General features: G+C 38.2%; 1 protein-coding gene across 2 annotated transcripts in view; it reads left to right on the top strand.

Moving 5' to 3' along the window:
• The window catches only part of LOC131237546 (nicotinate phosphoribosyltransferase 2-like), a 60,213-nt gene that overhangs the window by 7,173 nt on the left and 29,396 nt on the right, over window positions 1-23,644 (top strand). For both annotated transcript variants that reach the window (XM_058235363.1, XM_058235365.1), the window contains exons 3-9: window positions 920-1,067; window positions 6,830-6,949; window positions 7,869-8,003; window positions 8,088-8,149; window positions 15,561-15,636; window positions 17,951-18,052; window positions 19,985-20,101. In XM_058235363.1, the coding sequence (XP_058091346.1) occupies window positions 920-1,067; window positions 6,830-6,949; window positions 7,869-8,003; window positions 8,088-8,149; window positions 15,561-15,636; window positions 17,951-18,052; window positions 19,985-20,101 (760 nt within the window). The remainder of the gene's footprint in view (window positions 1-919; window positions 1,068-6,829; window positions 6,950-7,868; window positions 8,004-8,087; window positions 8,150-15,560; window positions 15,637-17,950; window positions 18,053-19,984; window positions 20,102-23,644) is intronic.

Genomic DNA, 23,644 nt, shown 5'->3' with positions numbered 1-23,644 from the left:
CTCATTTCACATGATGTGTATATGCAATATAGGCCATACAGGCCCTTCATCTAGCTTGGATGAAGTGTTGGGAAAAAAATCATGCTGTTTTGCGACTCAGGTGGGCCTTGGTGAAAATCTAGACTGGGCATTCCCTCCCACTTTGCTATGGCCTACTTGATTTTTGGATCAAACTGATTTCTAGCCTTTAGGGGTTTGATGAGGTGACTCACCAAGTGGACGGTTTGGATTTTGTGCACACGTCACGTGGGGTGAGTTCTCAAAGGGTTCTCATGAGAACAGGTTCCTAAGAGAATAATTCACTAACAACTTATAGTACAGAGAACAATTCATGCTGACATGTCAAAGTCAAAGGATCAATTGTGCCTTTGTATCATTGAAATTTATTTACATCTCCATATGAGAAAAAAAAAAAGTTAAAATGTTTGACTTCCAACAGTTCTCAGCATTCGGTATTGATGGTTCATACTTCATATTACAATGCTTTCCCTTGTAGGGATTGCATCAGAACTGATGACATGACATTACAAGTTTTTGTTTAGTGTTACACTAAATTTGAATATGAAGCCTGACTTGGAAACACCATTAGCTTAATTTGGCTCAGGTTACTGTCTTTTTAATTAGTTAAAAAAGATTTAAGTTGAAAAGATACGTTTTGTGGTTCTAACTTATCAATGTATTTTCTTTTCTCTACTTGTAGACTTAGATTTTATTATTATTATTATTATTATTATTTTTTTTTTTTTCTTCTTTTCCTTCCATTCATTGAAAATCTCGGAGAATATTTCCTTTCATTTGGCAGTCTTTGCTTCCACTAGCATGGTTGTACTTTTTTAAAGTTTGAAGGTATTCCATTCATGGTTTTCCACTATTCTTTGTAGGTAGCAGTCTTTATTTTGAAAACTTGGATGTATTTCAGGTTTGACTTATTTTTCCGGAAGAACCCGTTTGGGGGTGAATACACCATCTTTGGTGGTCTAGAAGAATGTATCCGGTTCATTGCTAATTTCAAATTGAGAGAAGATGAGATCTCTTTCTTACGCACCACCTTGCCTTCTACATGTGAGGTATAGTCCTTTTTGTATCGTGTTGCAAATATTGTTTTTTGGTGCTTTCTTTTCTCCAACGGTTGGAAGCAAATTGATGAAAAGAAGAAACAATTTTCGTAGAGTTGTCAATCTATTTGTTCCCTGAATGTGGGGGGTTGTGAGGAAAAGGAAAGTTTTACGTGTAGATTTGGATTTGGAAAGAGTGGAATCATTGTACGTTTGACAATACATTGGTCTCTTGCCAGGACATTTTCCTTTGTGCTAAGGCTAGAGTTATTTTCCTGGGCAATGGGCCATAAGCACTTTGTGAAATGTAACCGGGAGGAACTTCTAGCTGGTTGGGAAAATGTGCTGTAGTTTTGTGGGATGAGGGGGGCAGCGCCCCCCCCCCCTTTTTCTCTCTTTTTGTTAGGTATAATATATATATATATATATATATATATTTGAGGCAGCCAAAATATCAAAGCTGATAATGGAAGGTTTTCAAATATTTGAATTTGATGTCGTCAAGGAGAAAAAAGAAATCCTAGACCTACATGTGATAGGATTTTTATCTAAATATGTGGTTGCTGCTGCAACTAAACTATAACACCTTTTGAATTAAGTAGGGCTGTTTGGATTTGGCCCAAGTTGTGTCCTGCCTAATGGTTATGGACAACCGTACATTTTTTTTTAAACCGTTGAACATTGATGATATTATTGCTGAAAGGCCGAATACAAAGAAGGCAAGAAAACAGAACAGAAAAATAAAAAAAACAAAACATAAAAGACAAATTACAGATCAGCCCAGCAAACAGGAAGCTGAGCTGACACTGACCGAGGATTCAATTGCCCATTCCTTTATAAGATCTTTGGCCAGATAAAAGACCGCCCCAAGATCCCTTTTCAGATTCCTGAAACAGCAGCAATTCCTTTCCAACCACAGTGACCAAATCCCAGCCAGCAAACATAGATGCCAGATGCCAGATCTTCTTCCCGGTCTTCCCTTTATCCCCGCCATGCCGTGCCATGAGGAGGGATTCAATGGAACCTGGCAACACCCACTGAACACCAAACAAGATAAAGAATCCTTGCCATAACTTCCTTGTAATAGAACAATTGAATGAAAAGACGGTTTACCGATTCCTCATCTTGATAGTATGGAAGACATACATTCGGTAAAATCATGTCTATTATGAAGATAGTCAACCGTGAGCACTTTATTTTTTCGCACCAATCAAAATAACGCCGCTACCTTTGGAGGAGCCCCATATCTCCAAACAAAAGCTGTGTAACCCACCCCATTAGTGCTCGACTCACCCCATTAGTGCTTGACTCACCGTTGATCATACAATAGAAGGATCTCATTGTAAACTTGCTAGATTTGTCATGAGACCATCTCAACGAGTCTCTTTTGGAAAGAAAGGGACGGACCTTTCTTAAGATCTGAAGTAGCCCCAAGAGCTCCTCTAACTCGCCCTCATCGAGATTCCTCCTACAAGGGGGAGTCCAAGTGACTTCATCCCCTTGAAGAGTGAAGCATCTAGCCACTTCACATTGGCTTCAAACGAGATCCTCGCCAAATGTGGGAAAATCTCCCTTAACCTTTGATGCCCTAGTCATACATCCTCCCAAAATCTTATCTCCTTGCCATTCCCCAAATAGAATGCTATCCCTTACCAAACTTAGTTTTTTTTTTTTTTTTTGCGAGGCTACTGCTTTCCACAAAGACGATGCCCTATATAATGAAGAGTGTCTTATCCAGTGCGAGCCTTCTTGAACCCCATACTCCTCTCTACAACTTCCCTCCACAAACAACCCTCATCTACCTCAAACCTTGAAACCCATTTACCCAACGTGTTAAGTTCATCTCACCTACAACCTGAAGACCAACCCCCCTAGTTCAATTGGCTTACAAACTTCCTCCCATTTCAAAAGATGGAATTTGTGCTTGTTACCTGCCCCCTCCCATAAGAAATCCCTTCTAAGTTTTTCTAACATATCCAACATCGCTTTTGGACACTTGAATAAAGACATCAAGCGGACTGGAAGATTAGATGATGCTGGACACTTGATTTAATGCTAACATGCAACCTGGAGATGAAAAGAGTCCATAAAGTAATTCAATTAACAAAAGATGCTAACCCACCACGTAATTAAGAGTAAACAATAGGAAATAAAATCCGATTTAACTTAAATCACATGCCCGCATGTTAAGAAATCACATAAATCAATTAAAACTAAGCCCGATGGAAGGATAGAACTTCCAATTTAGCATAGGTATGTTTCACACTCAATGGATTGACTTGTATGTTCTATGATTAGTGTTAGGAAGGAGAAAATATGAAATTTGAAAAATTAGGGTTTATGGGAATTTGGAATTTTGGAATTAGGATTTTTTTATTTTTATTTTTTTTGAATTGGGGAAAAGATGAAATTAAGGCTAAATTGGGTGGGGATTGATGGATTTAGGAATTGGTAGAGGGGAATTAAGGTTTTGGATGAAGGAAAGTTAGAGATTTTGGGGTCTTCAATGGTTAAGTTCGGTTGGGGTTGAAGTTGGATGATGAAAAGTTGAAGAAAAAGATGATTTGGATGGTTTTTGATAGGAAGAGAAGAAGAGAGATGAAGTTTTTGAGAAAATACATCTTTTGGGTAGAAAGGAAAAGAGAAGGAAGATGATAAATGGAAGCCTCACACCTTCGTTGAATGGGGAATGAAATCACACCACACCTAAGCTCCAAATCACATGGAGTATTCTTCTAATCACATGAAGAAGATAAAACACAACTTTATTTTTTCTTCAAAATAACGACATTAGGGCTCTAGACCCTGCCCCCCTCCCCCCCCTTTCTCTTTTATAGTCTCAGAGAATACCTTTTACAAAAAGGTGCTCTCAGATAAGATTTTCAACATAAAGATGCTTAATAAATTAAAAGTTGTTCCTAACTTCATAATCTCAACATAAATATGAGTTATACAAAAAATAACGTAGCATGTAAACAATCTAAACAACTAAACTATTTTGTGGCCCATGGGGGTCCACGATCAAGATGTCCGATGAGGATGATCCAACGGTTTGATCATCATGTCCACCCGATCCAATGGTCTGATGTGTCTATCAAGTGTGTATATACAATCCACGTGCATTTTCCCAGTGTGGGGTCTTTAAAGATGCACGAACATGTAGGTGGGGTCTTCAATGTGGCTAGGAATGTGAATTAGGTCAAGTGGGCCCCATGTAATGGTCGTCTAGCCATAAGGAGACTGGCTTAGTCCTCCTCTGGTATGGTGCTCGCATGTCTTCATCAATTCTCCTCAGTTGAGGAGATTTCACCTTTGGCGAAATAAAGCTGCAGTGATGCTCGAGGAGATCTAGGTCTCTTCGCTGAAGGTTTGCCTCTATGATCCACGTACTGTCTGACTTTGGTGTGAATTACTTTGAGACCAAATTTTGGTTTTAGTTGTTAATTTTTTTTTTTTTAAAAATAAATTCGGTATAAAACAAGTGTAAATCCATATCTATGCATGAGTTTCATGCATTGACATGGATTTGAAACTATAAATGTCAATTTTGAAGGTGCAAAATGGAAAACATTGGGAAAACCCAAATTTCTTCACCCTTTACAATTGTAATTTCAGTGTGGCAAAAACATATGTTGCTGAATGATGAGTGTATGTTGATCTATACATTGGCCACACTTCATTTGGAAAGAAATTATTTTAACAAAAAAGAACTAAAAACACATCTAAAAAAAGAATATTTAAAATAGAGATGTGATGTGAATAACTTAGTTTATTATTCTATTAAATAACTGAATGTTTTTGTTTTAAAAATTATTGCATTAACAACAAATTTATTATTAAAAGTATTTTTAGAAGAATTAAGAAAATAGAAATTCTTATTAATTACTTTATAATAAAAATGTAATGGGAAAGCCATTTTGTATTTATATTGTTAAAATATCAATTATTTGGATATAATTGCATCACTTATTGCTGATAGCACATAATTTTTTCTCCTAAACTATGGAAAACTATTGTGCATAGTTATTTTTTGTAATGTTTGAGTTCTAACTTTGTAATCACTAATCGTCTGTTTTTTTAACATCTTTTGAAGTTCCTTTGACAACTTTCATCATTTCCCTAAATTTCCCCTATGTTTCCCTCTGATTGTGATACATTATGTGATTCATGCAATGTTTCCTGATGTTTCCCTTGATGTTTTTGTATCCCAACGGTGCAACACCGAAACATGTAACATTGCTTTTATCTCTTTCATTTGATGGAATGAAGACTCCTACAGGCAAGGACTGTAGGTTGGCATGAGATTCTATCTCTTCATCTCTCAGGTTCCTTCTAATTTGGTGATTTCAAACTAGATATTTCCCGCCCTCCCTCATAAAGCAACAATTCACCATCTGTCCTTCTCAATTGATTCTGATGAGTTTTTGGAATTGGTTCAGAATATGATAGTTCAGACGACAGCTATCCTTCCAAAAGTGGATCCTGAGTCATTTCCAATACCATACAGATACCTTTTTTTTAAATAAGGGCCCCACCAGCTAGACATGACTGGTCTTGTTGATTATTGAACCTAGTGAATCAAGCACATCAACCATTCCGTATAAGGTTTATAAAAGACCAACCCCATGCATGTGAATCAGTTTTGATGCTCATTTAAATTGAATTGAAGTTCTTTTTTCCTTTTTCCAATGGGAATATTCTTTTGATAAGATTCCATGAAGAGGTGGTGCGACTCCTTGTTATTCAGGTCTGAATGTGTAGACCTAGATCCAGACTCCCTGCACAAAAAACAATGATACATCCAGATCCAAGATCCAAATTCAGGCCCCTGGCAGCAAAGTCTGGTTGTGTCAAGATGGCTCTGTAAGGAGGGAAACATTAACGAGGGTTGAAAGGCCTGAAAAGATGATGAGAGGAGGACTTGGATCAAGGTGACTAGCTGGGGTATGAAGGCTTGCTTGCTAAGGATAGGGCCTTAGGAATTATTTACGAAGCAAGATTGATATAGCTAACACCGAATAGTTGGGACAAGGATAAGATGATGGTAGGCTAGGTTCGCAATTGTGACCTCAATGTTGATCCCAGATGAATCGAAGTTTTGAGAGTTAAATTCGGGATGTCTTTAAATAAACGGCAAAACATTCTCTTTTAATAAACAATGAAAAACTGTAGCAAGCATTTCAAACAATGACATTACACACATTGGGTTCTTGTGAAGTTAGTGGGGATTAGAGTAATTTTGGTTGAGAAGAAAAGGGTTTGGCTCTTAGACCTGAATTGTACCTTTTACACAACTGGGTATCACATTTGGTGCCAAGCTAGGCACTCTATGATGTAGAAAATTGCCCGGTTCCCAAGATTTGGCTGACTGGATATGTTGACAAGAAAGGGTCCACTCGCCATTATATAGATGAGCGTTAAGGCATGTAAATAAGCCTAGACAAATGATACTTGTTACCAAACTAATAAATAAATTAACATAGACTGGAATTGAGAACTAAGTTGGTATAATAGACTTGGGACACATGGTACTTCCTACCAAAATGAACCAAAATGTTGCAACTGGATTTGTTTTCCTATATTTGAGATTTTATGTTTAAGATCTTGGAAATTGGCTTCTTAGACAGAATATTTGCTATTAGGCGGCTAGTCTTTTGTTTTCTTGCACTTGGTAGTTGAAAATGCAAATTGACATGGGATAGATTTCTGTTTAGTCAACTCGTGATTACCACGTACTGCATTCTGACATATCTTTAACGTGTGTTCTTGTGTAGGATGCCTTCTTTGATTATCTTAGGGGAATCGACTGCTCTGATGTTGAAGTGTATGCTATTTCTGAGGGATCTGTTGTTTTTCCTAAGATACCCTTGATGAGAGTTGAAGGACCAACTGCTGTGAGTAACATCAAAATGTGCTTCCTTGCTTCGGATATTTAGCTTGAAGATAGATCTTGATAATCATGCATCATGCTCTAAGATGTTATCAGCCATTTGGATGAACCTCAAATTGCTGGAAGCAAGGACATCTTCAGGGCTGTCAATGGTTCAAGTCCTGGTCTGGCATATCTGGGCCTGGGTGAAAGGGTCAGGTTCGGGTCTGGGTACCACTCCGAGATACCGACCTAAATTAAATGGGGCCTGGGCACCTGTTTTGTCTTGGGGAAAATAGGGAGTGAGAAGTCGCAGAGAGAGAGGGAGGGAGTAATAAATGTTAATATATAAATGAATATTAATGTATAAGATATAAACATTTACTGGGTACCCTACCTGTTTAAACAGGTCTAAAATGGTGGACCAGAACTAAAACATGTTTGGAATTTGGATCCAGGCTCGGTTGACCAAACCCGTCCTGGGTCAGGTACCTGTTGATCCAGCCATCCAGGTATCCACCGACGGCCCTGGACATTCTACAAAATTGATAATAATCTATTCTACTTTGCTTTTGGGGCAGAATTTAGGAATTATACTAGGCCCAATCCCTTTTCTTTTACCTTTCGGTAGGTAAGCTTGCCTTGAATTTTGAGATCTCATTGTTGAATTGATGAGTTTTTACTATGTAGGCACAGGCTCGAATCAAGGCATGGGTAATTTTAATTGGCCACATTCGCCCTTTTCTCTCCAAATCAATAACCATGGAACTTGGTTATTTTTCTGGGATATCCAAACACAAACTTAGTTCATTTGGAACTTACTATCGTGCTTAATATTCAAATAGCGGTTGTACTCTTGAATGGTACTTAAACATTTTGCAATGCTTATGCACATTTGTCTTTTAAAAGTAATGCAAACATACTTTACTACAATCACATTTCAGGTGGTTCAATTATTGGAAACTCCATTTGTGAATCTTGTCAACTATGCCTCACTGGTTGCTACAAATGCTGCAAGACACCGATTTGTTGCAGGGAGGTCCAAAAATCTACTTGAATTTGGGCTTCGTCGGGCACAGGTTGCTAATCTCTGTTTTCTTTGGTTTGAGGTGTTTACCCTGATTTTTTTACTTTAACAGAGGTAACTATTTCCTTATATGTAGGGTCCTGACGGTGGAGTAAGTGCTTCAAGATACAGCTACGTTGGTGGATTCGATGCAACAAGGTTATTTTTGTTGAACACTGTAGGTCATTTTTGGGGCTTGTTGTTTTGATTGTGATTGATAGATTATTTAGTTAGATCTTCATAATATAGTAATTCCTTATGGAAGTCCTGTGTAAATTTCATTTGTTGTAACTTATGTTTATGTTACCAGTGGGAATTACATGGGAAGTCTGAAACTGTTGACTGAAGGAAACAGCATTAGGTTGCCCCTCTCATTAGCAACATGAATGAAGCTAATGAATAATTGCATTTGTGCACCAATAATTTGTATTCACACCAAATGGAATTACATAGGTGACTCAGTTCTTGACAAAGTTGAATAATAAAAAGAAATTAATAAGGTCATAATTTCAAAAAGTGATCAAACTGTAAACCTGTATTAAAATGACATCAAACTAAAATATTCAGGAAGCAGAACAGCATACTGTAATTGGCCACATGAGGGCTAGCGGAATGCTGGTAAACAATGTTCTATGGAAGAAAGAGAGTCTACAATATGATTAGGAGTACAACCACCAGGATAAAGTTCCCCAATCAGGATGCAAAAGTACTATCAGAATAATCTGCTTAGTTGTGGTATGAGGGACAATTCATTGCCAAAAACAGGGGATTGATGCTTTTGTTATTTTCCATATTCTTCTTATAATCTTAAATGTGTGTTTTTTTTTACGGGTGATGAATTTATTTCAAAGAGACCAAAACCCTAAAGAATACAAGAAAAAATAAAAGAAAAGGAAAAAAACAAAAGCTACAAAGCTGCCCAATTGTCAAGAAACTAATCCGCCACAATCATTTTGGATTCGATCACCCTTTCCGAAACCAGTTTTATTGCTGACTTGCAGACTTCCGAAGAAAGACCTATACGGTTCCTGAAGCACCAATTGTTCCTTTACCACCATATTACGTAGATCCCAGCCAAAAGACAAAGACGCCATATCTTCTTTCCTTTGCTCCTTTCATTCCAAGACAAAAAGAAAACAACAGTAGATGCCCTTTTTCAATATCCAACTTGCAAATCACCCCTTTTACTCCATTTTGTTATAAGAACCAATTACTTCATGTGCTATCAACACACTATCCACAATTTGACGCATATCTACAAATTGCAATTTGGAGATCACTTTTCCTATAACCATATGAAATCTTGAAGCTAAAATTTTTGCCAATATCTTATAAGGGCTTCCCAAGAGACTAATGGGCCTAAAGTCCTTTAAACTTTCCGCCCCCCCCCTCTCTATCTCTCTCTTCTTCTTCTTCTTCTTCTTCTTCTTCTTCTTCTTCTTTTTTTTTTTTTTTTTTTTTTTTTTTTTTTTTTTTTATAGAATTAACACCAAAGCAACTCCTAATTCCATCACTATAAACCCCTTTTCAAAAAATTCATTCACAAAATCGATCACATCCTTCTTTACTAGCTCCCAAAAGTTTTGAAAAAAGCAATCGGATAACCATCCAGGCTCAGGGCTTTATCACATTCCAACTCCGAAATAGCTGCTTCAATTTCCTTAGCTGTAAAAGCTTCCTCAAGAGATTTGGCCGCCTCCCTCGAGATAGTATCAAAATGGAGATCGTCAAGTGCAGGTCTAACCCATTCTTCCTTTGCTTAGTGCTCCTTATAGAATTTCACTATTGAGTCACATACCTTTGTTTTCTCTTCAACCCTTTCCCCCTCAAGCACTAGTCCATTAATTTTGTTATTTCTAGCTCGCGCACCTGCGGTCGCGTGAAAGAATTTAGTATTTTTATCACCCACCTTTAACCAAAGAGCCCTAGAGCATTGTCTCCATTTGATTTCCTCCTCCCTTAACCTCGCATTGAGCTTAGCATGACGAATTTCCTTCCCGGTCCTTTCATCATCTGAAAGCTCACCTCCCTCTAACACATCAAGCCGTTGAATCTCTTGCAATTTTTTTAAAAATTCCTCTTCCTGACTTCCTAATACTTCTTTCTTCCAAATATTTATTTTCCCCTTAAGCAATTTCATCTTCTGAAAGAGAGAGAAACCAGCCCCTCCCTGAACTGAAAAGGAGGATCACCATTCCTTTACCTTATCTGAGAAACCCTCTACCTCTAACCAAGCGAGCTCGAACCTAAATGGGCGCGGCCCCCAATTGATGTAGGATGGAATGATCTAACCTAATATGATGCCATGAAATGAAAAGATAGATTAACTAGAGCAATGGAACTACAAAATAAAGCTAATTTACCATAAATTCAGAAATTTCAGATTCATGACATGTCCAAATTCAAGCCTATGACAGTCCTGCAATGCTAATCTCATAAATTACTGATTAACCAGGATTTATGGGAGATAGAACCCCCATCATAACATTGGGTTAAATCTGAATTCAATGGAAATCATGTATCTTGTAAGAGTTTTGACATGTTAGGGTTGTTTAAAGGCTAGGGAATGTGGGAAATAGGTTCGGGGTATCCAGGCTTAGAGCAATTAGGGTTTGGAACATTACGGTTGAGGTTTTAGGAGGTTTCAGGTTAGGATTTCAGATTTTAGGTTTAAGAGATTTAGGATTTAGGGTTTTTAGAATTGGGAATATGGGTTTCGGGTTGTGGTTATTAGGAATTTATGATTTGAACAATGGATTTTGGAATTTGAGAATTTTAGGGTTAGGATTTTGCAGAGATTAGGATTAGGGTTTTAGAGATTTAGGGTTAGGGTTTTGAGATATAGTGTTTTGAAAACTAGGTTTGGATGGATCAGGGGTTGTAGAAAGAAGAAGAATGAAGGTTTAAAAGAAAAAGAAAAAAAAAACAAAAAAGGAGATGAAGAAGGAAGAAAAGAAGAAGATATCTTGTTGAGAAGAGAGTAAAGTAGAAAAGATAACTAGGGAATCGCTCCCCATGGTTTTGCACCACCAATCCAATCACAAGATGAAATTTTGCTAAATCTCAAAGCAAAAGGAGAGAAATTTCTTGTATTCATAACATGCATATTGGCTGGGGTGGGGACGTCCAACCCTTTATAGTATCAGAAAATAGTTTTTACAAAAAAAAGGCGCTCTCAGATAAGATTCTCAACATAAAGATGCTTAATGAATTAAAAGTTGTTGCTAACTCCCTACTCTCAACACAAATATAAGATATACAAAAAATAATGAAACATGTTAGCAAACTAAACTATTTTGTGGCCCATGGGGGTTCACGATCAAGATGTCCGATGATGATAATCCAATGGTCTAAGCATCGTGTTCACTCGATCCAACGGTACAATGTGTTCATCAAGCTCCTGTATGTAGCCCATGTGCATCTTCCCAGTGTGGGGTCTTCAAATATACACGAACACACATGTGGGGTCTTCAACATGGCTAGGAATGTGAATTCGGCCAAGTGGGCCCCATGTAATGGTCGTCTAGCCATAAGGAGACTGGCTCAACTCCTCTCATTTGGTATGTTGCTCAGATGTCCTCATCACCAATTCTCTTCTTCTGTCTCCAAAATGATTGGGCAATGGTTAGATATTGGCCTAGGCAGGCCCCTTTGATAAACTAAGGGACACTTTTCCACCCAGTTTGCAGAAAGCAAAAATCGATCCAACCTTGATTTAACTGCCTTAGCATGCCCATTGGACCACGTAAAATTGACTTCACCCATTGGTAAATCTACCATCTTATCTATCCATTCTGAGAAATTTATCTTTTGAACTACCATGTGATTTTTCAAAAGAGAATCTCACCATATTAAAATCACCTCCCACTCCCCATGGTAACTGTGACTTATATCGACATATATTCAGTTCTTCCCAAAAATCTTGTCTTAACCCCTGTCTGTTTGGCCCATACACTATAGTAAAAAACCGTCTGAAACCTGATGAAGCCTCTTTAAATAGCACCGATAGGGAAATTCCACCCACCATACCATCAGCCTTTAACGCCAACCAATCTTTAAATTTACCCCTCCACAAAGAATCTACCAGCCCCTGCTCTACTGCCTGTAACTTTTGTTTCCTGAAAAGCCACTATCTACGCCTTGTAACATTTGCACATTTCCTTAATCTGTATCCTTTTTTGCGGACAGCCCAAACCTCGCACATTCCAACATATTATTATCTTCATGAAGACACAGAAATTACCCTTTTCCCCATTGCCGAGCTTTTCTATTTCCCTGTATTACTTCTGAGACTGTTGGATTATATGTAATCATCTCTCTACTTGTAAGTTGTAATGGACCCCTATTCTTCCAAAGCCAGTCTTCCTCTTGCTTCCACAACATAAAAAAGAGCGGCATAGTCCTCTGGTCTATCACCGAAAGTAACCCCCAGCATGCGAACTATCTGCCCCACTACCTTTTTCACTTGCTTCATTCCTTGCACCATTGTAACTTTACGTACCTCATTTTCCTTTAAGACTGTATCTGCCCTTTCTGTATCCCAAAGATTCTTATCGACCAACCTTCCTTCCACGATTTCCTTTGCCTGTCGAAACTCTACTCAGGAGCCATCGAACTGTTTTACCAGTTCCCCAACTGCAACCACTGCTACCCTTTCAGTACCTATCTCCTGCCTCTGTATTTCTATCACTGTAGATGATGAGTTAATCTGATTTCTCAAACCTTGCCCTGTACTTACGAAAAATTGCTGATCTGCGCTTTCACCCCTTCTTTCTTCCAGCTGTTATTGAGTCTCTGCTGCTACCGGACTGAGAATTCCCATCCAAGGGTGACTATCTTTTCCTGTTCGTAGCAATTTGAAATGGAGAAAAAGCAGGAAAAGGCAAACCAGTGATTCGTTCTGTGTTAACTCCAAGCACGTGCCGTAACTTATAATATCCCTCACATGTGTAAAACGTATCACGTGTGAAATACCCTCCCGTGTAAATAACACTGAAAGTGTTCCATCAGTCACACATGTGAAAGAAGCCTGTTTTGGATATTTGTTCACAACTTTGAATTTTTCCGAAAAAGTTTTCTCGATATGCACGTCGTACAGTGTTGTTCAAGCCATTCATACAATGATAACGAACTATTGGGACTGTCAGTGGCCACAAAAATTCTATGATATGCATATGCTGCAGCCAACACTGTCTCAGATTCACGTGGACATATCTTGCATTACCGGTTAAGATTGTGCTGGTGAACTTTTTAATTGAATTCTTAGTAGGAGGTGTTAGGTTAAATCTTGTCGCATGAAAAAGGGGCTTGAGGCTTGAGGATGAGGTGGTGATTCTCAACAGTGGGGTTGCTTAGAAATTGTGATGAATAATATAAAAAGTGAATTCATGCGGAATAATTTCTTTTTCAAGTGATACTTTTTTGAAACAAACAGATCTTCAATCACATCTTCATTACAAATCAGTGAAGTGAGAGGGTGATTTGATTAGTCATGGCAGCAGTAACTGGAAATGGGAGCCAGAGGGGACTCCCTTGGTAATCAAGATTGAGAGAGATTCTTGATTGGGACCGGCGAACTACAGCTATATAGGTTAAGAAAGCATTACCTGGGGAAAGCATGCTGCTCATTTGTCTTACAGGAAACCATCACTGGCAGCATATTTTGGTTGTGTGCAAAAGTTATGTTGATAGAATGTGGCAGTTTAATCACAAATATGATGTAAACTATAGCTGGTTTTTAGTAAAGGATTATTCTTATGATGAAAGAGGTAGGAGATTATGGAGTAGAATACTTATTGAGTTTTCAGAGAATATAACAAGGAATAAACAGACATGACCAAAGTAATGACTGAAATAGAGGATAGCCAATTTCTGTTGCCTCATCAAACCCACACTTTTAAGATTAATAAACAATAAATAAGAACCAATTTTCCTTGTTGACAGTGGGAAAAAGTAGTTTAACCTGTAATGACTAATTAAGAAAGCCTTGGCCTATCCTTGTCTTATTATGACTTGTAAGTCATTGTAAGTCATCTCTATAAGATGACTTACAAGTCATTAAGATGACTTGTAATTTTGTCAATTCTCCATCTGTTATCTAACTCAAACCCATAGAACCACATACTTATAGAGAGGGGGGCCTTGGGAATGGTTGTTGAAAGATGATTCATGAAGCCGACCAAATGGCTAGGACAAGGCTGTGATGATGGTGAGGCATTAGTATAAAACATATGAGCACAATGTGCATTGAGAAATGCTCGTCAGGTGGGATGATAAGCTCCCATCCACCACCCAACGGATCACTTCCAACCTATCATGTGTGTCCAACATCCACCATGTCCAATAGGCTGTTCCCACCATGAGGATCACCTTGTGCAAAAATCAGCCCCATCCACTCATCAGGTGGGTCACATCATAACAATAATGTATAGCAGCTGATAAATAACAAATACAAGAGTCGCCGGCCTGATGATGGCTTGCCGCTGATTTTTACACAAGGTTATCCTCATTGATGCAGGACAGATAACCACTTGCTCTAAAAGCTTGAACTGATAGAGCATGGCAAATTAATCCCTTTATCTCATAACCCAAGCCCCAAATCCATGGGTTAGGTCCTCAGCCGAACCCTCCTCGTGGGTCCCAAATCCATGGGTTTTGCCTCAGACGAGCCACCCGACTCACACGAGCCCCAAATCCACGGGTTTTGCGGGTCTTTCAGCCCGAGTATGCCCTTGCATCTCACAAGCCACCCCACTTGAGCCCGGTGTGAAAATGCCCCTGCATTACTCATGGTGGGGCTAACCTGTTGGATGTCACACGTACAAGACATGTTGAAACTTATCCCCTGGATGGACAGTAAGTTGTCATTGAGATGGTTGGATGTGAGCATATCTCATTTTTTATTTTTATTTTTTAATTTTTTTAATTCACTGTTGGTATATGAGCAGAGTTGTATGCATAGAGGGGGGATGCAAATCTCTAAGAACTGGATAGTTTCTAGAGGGGATATTGTAAATGTTAAAAATGCTGTGGATATCCCATATCTTTATGCGTACATATATTGCGTGTTTGAGTTAGCTATCTCACATGCCATTTAAAAGCTTTGGGGACGTTTCTAACATCCCCATCAAGGTAGGGACATTAGCATTTTCCACAAACACACACACATGCTGTGGAGTTTTAGTTGTGAACTAAATGATATATATTACCGGTATTTCCAAACTCTTGATGCTTTTTTCGCAAATTTTCTTGAACAAGTTCAAGGCCCTTGTCTAAGCCATTGGTAATTATTTGTCATAGAGCTTAGTTGCAATTCTTTGTTTGTCTTACCCTTTTTTTTTGGCTTTCCGATATGATTGCTTGAATGTAAATTTTGTTATGAAATGGCATCATCTTCAAATGTTTGAACACTGATTTTCTGATTGTGCATTCATTTTTCTCTATCATGCAGACACTTTTTTTTTTTTTTAAAAATAAAATAAAATTTTACATTCTGATATCTTTTCCTTACATCTCATTGTTTTAATTCTTTGTATGGTTCTTATGTCTTCGTATGCATCCTAAATGACAGTAATGTTGCAGCTGGAAGGATATTCGGAATACCACTTCGAGGAACACATTCTCATGCTTTTGTTAGCTCATTCATGGTTGGTAACTATGAAAGTGTATATATCTGTTGAGAAAAGATCTAGTGGACTTAGTGGATTGTATCATTAGAATGCATCTAGTTGAGAGCCATAAGATCTAATCAAATGGTTGCATACTAAATGCTACCATGCATTTATTATGGTTTGATTTAATGTGGTTTTTAAGTTTCAAACCATAAAAAGCATAATAAATCCATTCTAGCATTTATCATGCAACCGTTGGGTTTAGATCCAATAGTTCCCCCACTTGATGCATTACAATGCTTCAATGGACTTAGTCCACCAGATCACTTCTCATATTTGTAAGTAATTCTGTCAGATGTTTAAAGTGCTGGCATAATGATGTTTCTTGTGTCATTGTAATTAGTGTCTTTCATTTATTTCTTGATTGTTTTTGTTTTATGTTCTTGTAGTTCAGCTTATATGTTGGTGTTTTCACACTAATCATATTGCAGTTTATGTTTCATAATTTTATTTCTCTCTTGTACAAGAAGTGACATGTAGAACTGGAATAGAAGTATTTGTAAATGTTTCATCCACTAAAGATGTTGGGATCCATCCACATCTAGTTGTCAATAAGGAAACCTAGTAAGGAAGGAGAAGGATCAGGGCATGGTGTTGATCAATCACCCATAGTGGTTGAATAATCAAATATTATGACTATCTATAAATCACACTACAATTAAGAGCGAGAAGGGAAAACATGTGATCTTGGGTTGAAGCCCAGCTTGCCTATATATACATACATGCACATAAAACACAATAAGAAGGGAAAATAGTTACACTCAATTAAGAGGTTTTGTGTGATTGGTTTTTAGGTATGTTTCAGTGTTGGTAAGGAGAATATTTTGGTATGACAAAGTTCCGGTTGAATATTCTCATTCAATGGACTTATATTGTTGGCCAAAATGATGGAATGGGTGAGTCTTCAAGAAGGTGAATGGAACATTAGTACGAAGGATCGACTAAGGTGACAATGGTGTAAAATTGCAACTAGACAGCCAAAGATCCATGGCTAAGAAAATGGTGATTTTTCTTGTGTATAACCTCCTAGATGAGATCATAACATTGGAGATCGACATCTATTGAAGAAGTTAGGAAAGCTGGGAGAGGTAGTGATTCCTATATATTGGTGAAAATATCATAATTGAATCTAGAAATGTAAAGTTTCATGAAAATTCCTTTCCTTATATACTAAAGAATAGTGGGGTCAATCTAGTGGGGGTTCCTCCTCTCTAAATTAGACGAACCTTCTAGCCCTCATCCGACAATCTTAGGATAATCAGATTTTGAACTAGAGATTAGGGAGAGTAAATGGCCTAGAATTGTCAAGGATTATAGTCTTGATTTTCATGTGTTTTTAGCCCAACTAGAAGGAGACCCATTAACGTTAGAGGAGTCTATGTCCTCACATGATGCTATCTTTTAAAAAGAGCAGTCATTGATGAGATAGAGCCCATTAAGACTGATAACACATGGAAATTAGGAGGCTTACCTTTTGGTGAAAAATCCTTAGGCTGTAAATAGATATTCAAAAGGAAACGTAGTGCAAATGATTTTATTGAAAAATATAAAGCGGGGTTAGTGGCCGAGGGTTTTAATTAAAGGGTAGGGGTTGATCACTTTGATACATATTCCCTTGTATCTAAGATGACATCCATTTGTATTTTGATTGCTATTGCTTCTATTAATAATCTTCTAATTCACCAAATGGATGTTAAAACTGCCTTCTTAAATAGTGAATTGGAAGAAGAAATATATATATAGAATAACCCGAAGGGTTTGTTATAGCAGGCCAAGAACATAAAGTGATTTTTAAAGTCCTTATATGGGCTTAAACAAGCTCCTAGACAGTGGCTTGAAAAAATCGATCATTTGATGATGTCTAATGGGTTTATGTTCAATGAGTGTGAGAGATGCCTTTATTCAAGGTATTCAGCAACTCTGTTATTTTGGTGTGCCTGTATATAGATGATATTTTGATCTTTAGTATTAGCCTAGAGATTATAAATGAAACCAAAGTGTTTTTATCTTCTCATTTTGACGTAAAAGACCTAGGTGAGGTTGATGTCATTTTAGGGATTAAAATTATTAGGAATGAATCTGGTATAATCAATAATTTCCTTTGATACAATATTAAGCTGCAAACAGTTATATCTCAACTGTCCTTTTAGTTACTCATGCAATCACTGACTGATCTAGCAATAAGTTTCTTTGCTAGAATCATATATAATTGCTTCTACTGTTCAGGTTATGTTTATTCTTGCTTTAAGTGGTGCTTATCTATTTGTCTAATTTATCAAGTGTTTTGTAGAGCCCCGATGAGATCATAGACAAAACAATCTGTAGTTGCGATGGTTCAGTTACATGTGAGGATTTTGTCAGCCGGGTGCAGTCCTGGCTAAACAAACTTCAGGTGGTTGACAATCAACAGGCCCAATTTTATTTGACTATGTAGACTTCCTATCACAGCTTACTTGCACAAATCATATGATTATTTTTGTAGTTCCTCAGCAATTTAGTGATATTATCTTGTACATACTGCTAGAGACAACAATCTCATACCAGTGCTTGCTGAGCTGTTATATGTTAGTACAATGAAATATGTTAGTACAATGAAACTAGACTGCCATTGAGCTTGCTTGCATTCTATTCTGATAGTTGTCATGTATCTTCTAGACTAGTTCATCATACATGGCCTAGATTGCTTTTGAACTGAGACGATTTGCTTATATCAGCCAAGTCAGTTTTCTCAGCACATTAGTAAGGATTGGTGTATTCCTTGCTGATACGTATGCAAAGTCTTGTAGAAAGATCTGTCGAACTCTGTACCTGGACTGCATCTTTTGATAGTCCTAGATTGCTTTCGAACTGACACGATTTGCTTATATCAGCCAAGTCAGTTTTCTCAGCACATTAGTAAGGATTGGTGTATTCCTTGCTGATACGTATGCAAAGTCTTGTAGAAAGATCTGTCGAATCACCCCCCCACCCCCCCTTGCTGTTTCTTTTTGCAAATTTTATCTTTGATCAGCATATAGTGACTTGTGCATGCTTCTATAAGTTCTTTTTGCATAATATTCAATGGATGAGCTCATAGAAGAGTTTAATGCTTTTCTCGTCATTTTGTTCATAAGTATACTAGGAACTTAAAAAGGTACATCTTCTGTTCCTGTTAAAGAGAAACCAACGGTCTCAAACTCGAGCACCAATTTCTCAAAACTGTAGCTCTGAGATTGGCTATATGTTGAAGTTCTAGCACTTGATTCAATTACTCATTCGTGCATGCTGATGTTCTTTCATGCCTGGATGTGCACCATTAGCTTTCACAAAGATCAAGAGCTCATTTCAGTTTTTTAACCCCTTCATTTTTCAGTTTGATCAATAACTAGGAGAAAACATTATGTAAAAAAGAAAATGATACAAAATAGACTACATGACAATGGGCCTATGGTTCCCCAAACGACAATAGATGCAACAAGGCATCATAATCCAAGTAGTGGATCCTGACCTATGACATTTCTGAACCTCCTGTGCACATGAGAATTCAAACATTCGAAATTGCATTCTGGTCTAATATTTCCTCCACAACATCAGCCAACCTCTATGGGAACTTCCTGAAGATTCCAAATGGATAACATTGGGGGCTTCCCCCTCTACGACGAGTGACCATCATGAATGGCCTTATATGAATGGAATGGATACACAAAAGTAACATACAAGTCTCCGCCTTAATTGAATTGCATTGGCTAATCAGCTCCAAAAATTCTCTACCATGCACCCCAGGGTCATCTCATGTAACCCCCAGATCCTGGCTGATCTGGGCTCCCATTGGTGTTGCTGCCCAAAACTCAAGTTTACCTGAGGCATCTGGTACCCACATTTAATAACCTCTTCTGGTTATTCCTTAACAGATCCTTTGATTGTACAACTCCGCCTGGTAGATACTCACCAGCTGGTCCCAAGCCCCAGGTAAAGGAGGGTCGATGCGGGTAGGCAGCCAGTCATTAAAACCTTTCTCAGGAAAATCATGAGAAGCTGAACCAGACTACCTTAGTGGGAATCTTGTCTAAATTTAACCCGAGAAAAAATGGCAGGGCCAGATGTGAAACATGCATAAGAATCTTTTTAATAGAATTCCGTTTGGCCTTGCAGACTTAATAACAGCATTGATTGTTAAATGATTTGCTGTTGCTTCTATATGGACATCACTCCATTGGAATTACTGTCATATTGCCTGCAAAAACCAAAAGATTGTAGGATATTGTTTAGTTGCAGGGCAGGGCTGCAGTCTTAGGCCTTTCCTTCGAGTACCTTTTAACTGAAATCTATCATGCTTGTTTTTCAGTGGGCAGAGTCATTGCGTGGCATTTTTGGTGAGACCAATCAAAGTGAGCTGGCAGCGTTTACCTCGTATGCATTGGCGTTCCCGACGAACTTTCTAGCCCTTGTAGATACATATGATGTAAGTGAAATTTTGTTGTAGTCTCTTTTTTAGTATTCCATAGTAGGTGGGAAGGCATATTTATCTTATTGTTCATTCATTATCTTCACCAATTGTGTTCTTTATTGTTTGGTTCTGTAGTTTTGGATTATTTTTCTACTTAATGTCTGCTGTAACTTTAACTCATTGGTTAATTTTCTTTTAGGTTTCTTGCTTTTATTTGATGACATATTTTATCCATCCATCACGAGTGAAGACCAGCTTTGCAAGACTGACTCGATTTAGCCTATTGTAAAGTTTGACTTGGGCAATACAACTTGGATTCAGAGAGCTGATCTCTCTCTCTCTCTCTCTCTCTCTCTCTCTCTCTCTCTCTCTCTCTCTCTCTAATGATTAAAAAAAACATAGATGAGAAATTTATAAAAGGGGAAAATTGAGAAGAATTGTAGACAAGGATATCAACTTGTCGTCTCCCTTTACCCTTCATAGAAAAAGATTTGAAAAAAAGACCCAGAATCTTATCCATTTTCCATTTCTTTTTCCTTCATTGCCACAGAAGCCCCAATTGAGATAAACTCCACAATATGTCTAGGAACCTCAACTTCTCGTTTTCCTTTTCCCTTTCATCTAAACCTTGTCCCAACTAATTGTGGTTGGCTACATGAATCTTATTCCACCATTCTACTTTATCAAACCCATAGGTCTTTTCTAATTGCCCCTAGCCACATCCTTTAGGCCCTCTCATTGCCCTTTTAGAGGCTTCAACTTGAACCGACTCCCTTTAACCATTGAAGTTCTTGGTCTCCGTTGTGCGTGGCTAAACCATCTAAGTCTACTTTCCCTCATCCTTTTACCTATTGGTGCTAAGTTCCCTCCAATGCGTCCACTTCTAATTCTATTTTACCCATTTTTCCACTCATCGATCTCTATACCCTCATTTCAGCTATGCTCATATTATAAACATGTTGTTCATTGACTGCCCAACATTGTTATAGATAATCTTAAAAAATCTTCCCTTCAGTTTAACTGGTATGCTGCAATCATAAAAAACTGCAAAGGAACACCTCCAGTTCATCCACCCAACTCCTATTTTAGTAGCAACATTCTTCTCAATCTGCCCACTCTCATGAATTGTTGATTGTAGATATAAAAAATGGTCATTATGGGGTACTTCTTTGTTGGCAATCTTAACAAAATCCTCGTTTCCACTCCTATATTTACTAAAGTTGTATTTTGTATACTCTGGTCTAGTCCCACTAATTCCAAAACTTCTAGAGGACATTTGGCAGCTTTGATTTTGGGGCGTTTGGAATTAGAATCCAAATCTAGGCCTAAATATAATCCTAAATAAGTCCACTTTTCAATTCTCCTCTAGAAGCTAGCTTGCAAAATCGGAGGAGTTGAAATCCTCCCTAATGGTTATATTTTTCAAAATGGTTATTTAAGGAGGGTGCCATATCTCTTCTCCACACCTCCAAATCCAGTTTCTAGGTTCCACAAATTGAAAATACAAGTTGCCAAACACAACTGACAAAATAAAAATCTTAGGGATTTTGAATCCTAAAATTCAATTTGTAAGTAAAATCCAAATACAAGCTACCAATCGATTCATTAGATTCTAAAGCATTCCTCGATTATTCTAGCTTTGCGGTTACACCCCCCCATCTCTCTCTCTCTCTCTCTCTCTCTCTCTCTCTCTCCCTCCCTCCCTCCCTCCCTCTCTCTCGTCAATCGAAAAAACTATCATTTGCTACGCATTTGTTACTGCTCCCTTGTACATATCTTTAACCATGCTAATGTATCCACTAGAGACTTCCAATGATAATTTTATCTTCCTATACCTATCAATCCAAGTCAAAGTGGAAAGCTTAGTTTGGGAGTGAGGTGATCTCCTTGTTTCCTTCATGGATCTGTGTAAAAGTCAAGTAGTATGCAAATGATTTACATGTAGTTGTCAACAAATATTATCATGTCATAGACAAACGAGACTTATTCTCGATGGCTGCTATAGCGGTGTTGAGGATGACAGTGATGTCATGTGAGTATATTATGTACCTAAAACTTCATGTACGAGAATTTGTTACTAAGAACTTTTGTTAGTGAACTAACAACCATACATGTAAATTGATAAGCAAATGGTGATCTATATATGGGAGTGCTTGTCAAACCCTCTTAACTATCAACTATTTGTGTACTAGCCTAGACAATATCATGTGCCATGTGAGCGAAACTTGAGAATGTTTATGGTCATTCATACAAATAAAAGGAACAGACTGGGATATGTAAATCTCCAAAAGCTCGTCTTCAGTATTATGAAATGAAGTTGCGATTGAGATCGCCATTGGAAGATAGTGAGAATGAGCTAGAGCGTTACTCACTGGACTTGATGACTATCATTAAAGATAATGAACTGAGAAGGCTGTTCGCCTACCAAACAAAGGCAACCACTAGAGTTGTACATGAACCAAGTTAGCTCGGTTAGCTCGCTCGACTCGACTCGAAAAAGCTCGATTCGACTTGGTTCGAAACTGAGTTCGAGTGGAGTCGAGCTGATTTTTTGAGCTCAAAAAAATTTCGAGCCAAGTTCGAGCTTGCCTGATCGAACCCCACCTTGAATCGAACTCAGATCGAACTAGTTCGGTGACTCAGTTATTTTGATATTGATGTTGCTCACCAAGTGTTTGATGAAATGACACAACGAAGTGTCGGCTAGTGGCGAGGAAGGTAATGGATATGAAACAAATACCCTTGTTTCTTGATTTTGATGTTGCCTGCTGAGTGTTTGATGAAATACCTGTAAACTGCTGCTGTTGTTTTACATACCGTGAGAAATTGAAGGTGCACTCCATGTGTTTGAGAAAATGCCGCACATGCTCGATCTTGGCTTGAACTCGGCTCGAATTGGCCCGAGCTGCTAACTGAACCGAGCCAAATTGGCGAGTTAGGCTCGAGGACTGAGCCAAGCCAAGTTCAAGCTGGGGTCAGCTAGTGGCCGAGCCGAGTCGAGCTGTGCCAAGCTTGACTCGGTTTGACTCGTGTACAACTCTAGCAACCACCTTCGTTGGAGCTCCATATCTCCAAAAACTGAAATTGTGGCAAGAGGAATCCAAGGGTGAGGAGATCAGCCTGTAGAAGGATCGAACGGAGAAACTTTCCGAACCTAGCCCTCTCTAAACCACCGAGCCTGTCTCCCGATCGTCTAGCATAACACCTTTCAATCTATCAAGAAGGGTGACGAACGACACCACCTCCTCATCTGTTAATCCTCTATGGCAGGGAGACACCCACACTAGCTCCTCTTAGCATTTAGAGAAACAGCTAATCACCGACGTATTCTTGTCCATAGCCAAAAGCACTAGGTGTGGAAAGGCTTCCTTAATCAACATATCCCTAATCTATAAATCCTCCCAAGAATGAATATGAGTACTGTTCCCCACTTGAAATGAGATAACTTCTTTGAATTTCGAAGCCATTGGGAAGATTCCTTTCCATATACCTGATGATTTGTAACGTGAAGAATCCTTGATCCACAATCCCCCTAGTCCGGTATTGTATTTGCTAGCC

This window comes from Magnolia sinica, chromosome 2 (genome assembly GCF_029962835.1).
Source record: "Magnolia sinica isolate HGM2019 chromosome 2, MsV1, whole genome shotgun sequence".
In the NCBI taxonomy this organism is placed as follows: domain Eukaryota; kingdom Viridiplantae; phylum Streptophyta; class Magnoliopsida; order Magnoliales; family Magnoliaceae; genus Magnolia; species Magnolia sinica.
The sequence above is the reverse complement of the archived record's forward strand: the minus strand, read 5'-3'. Positions and strand labels throughout refer to the sequence as shown.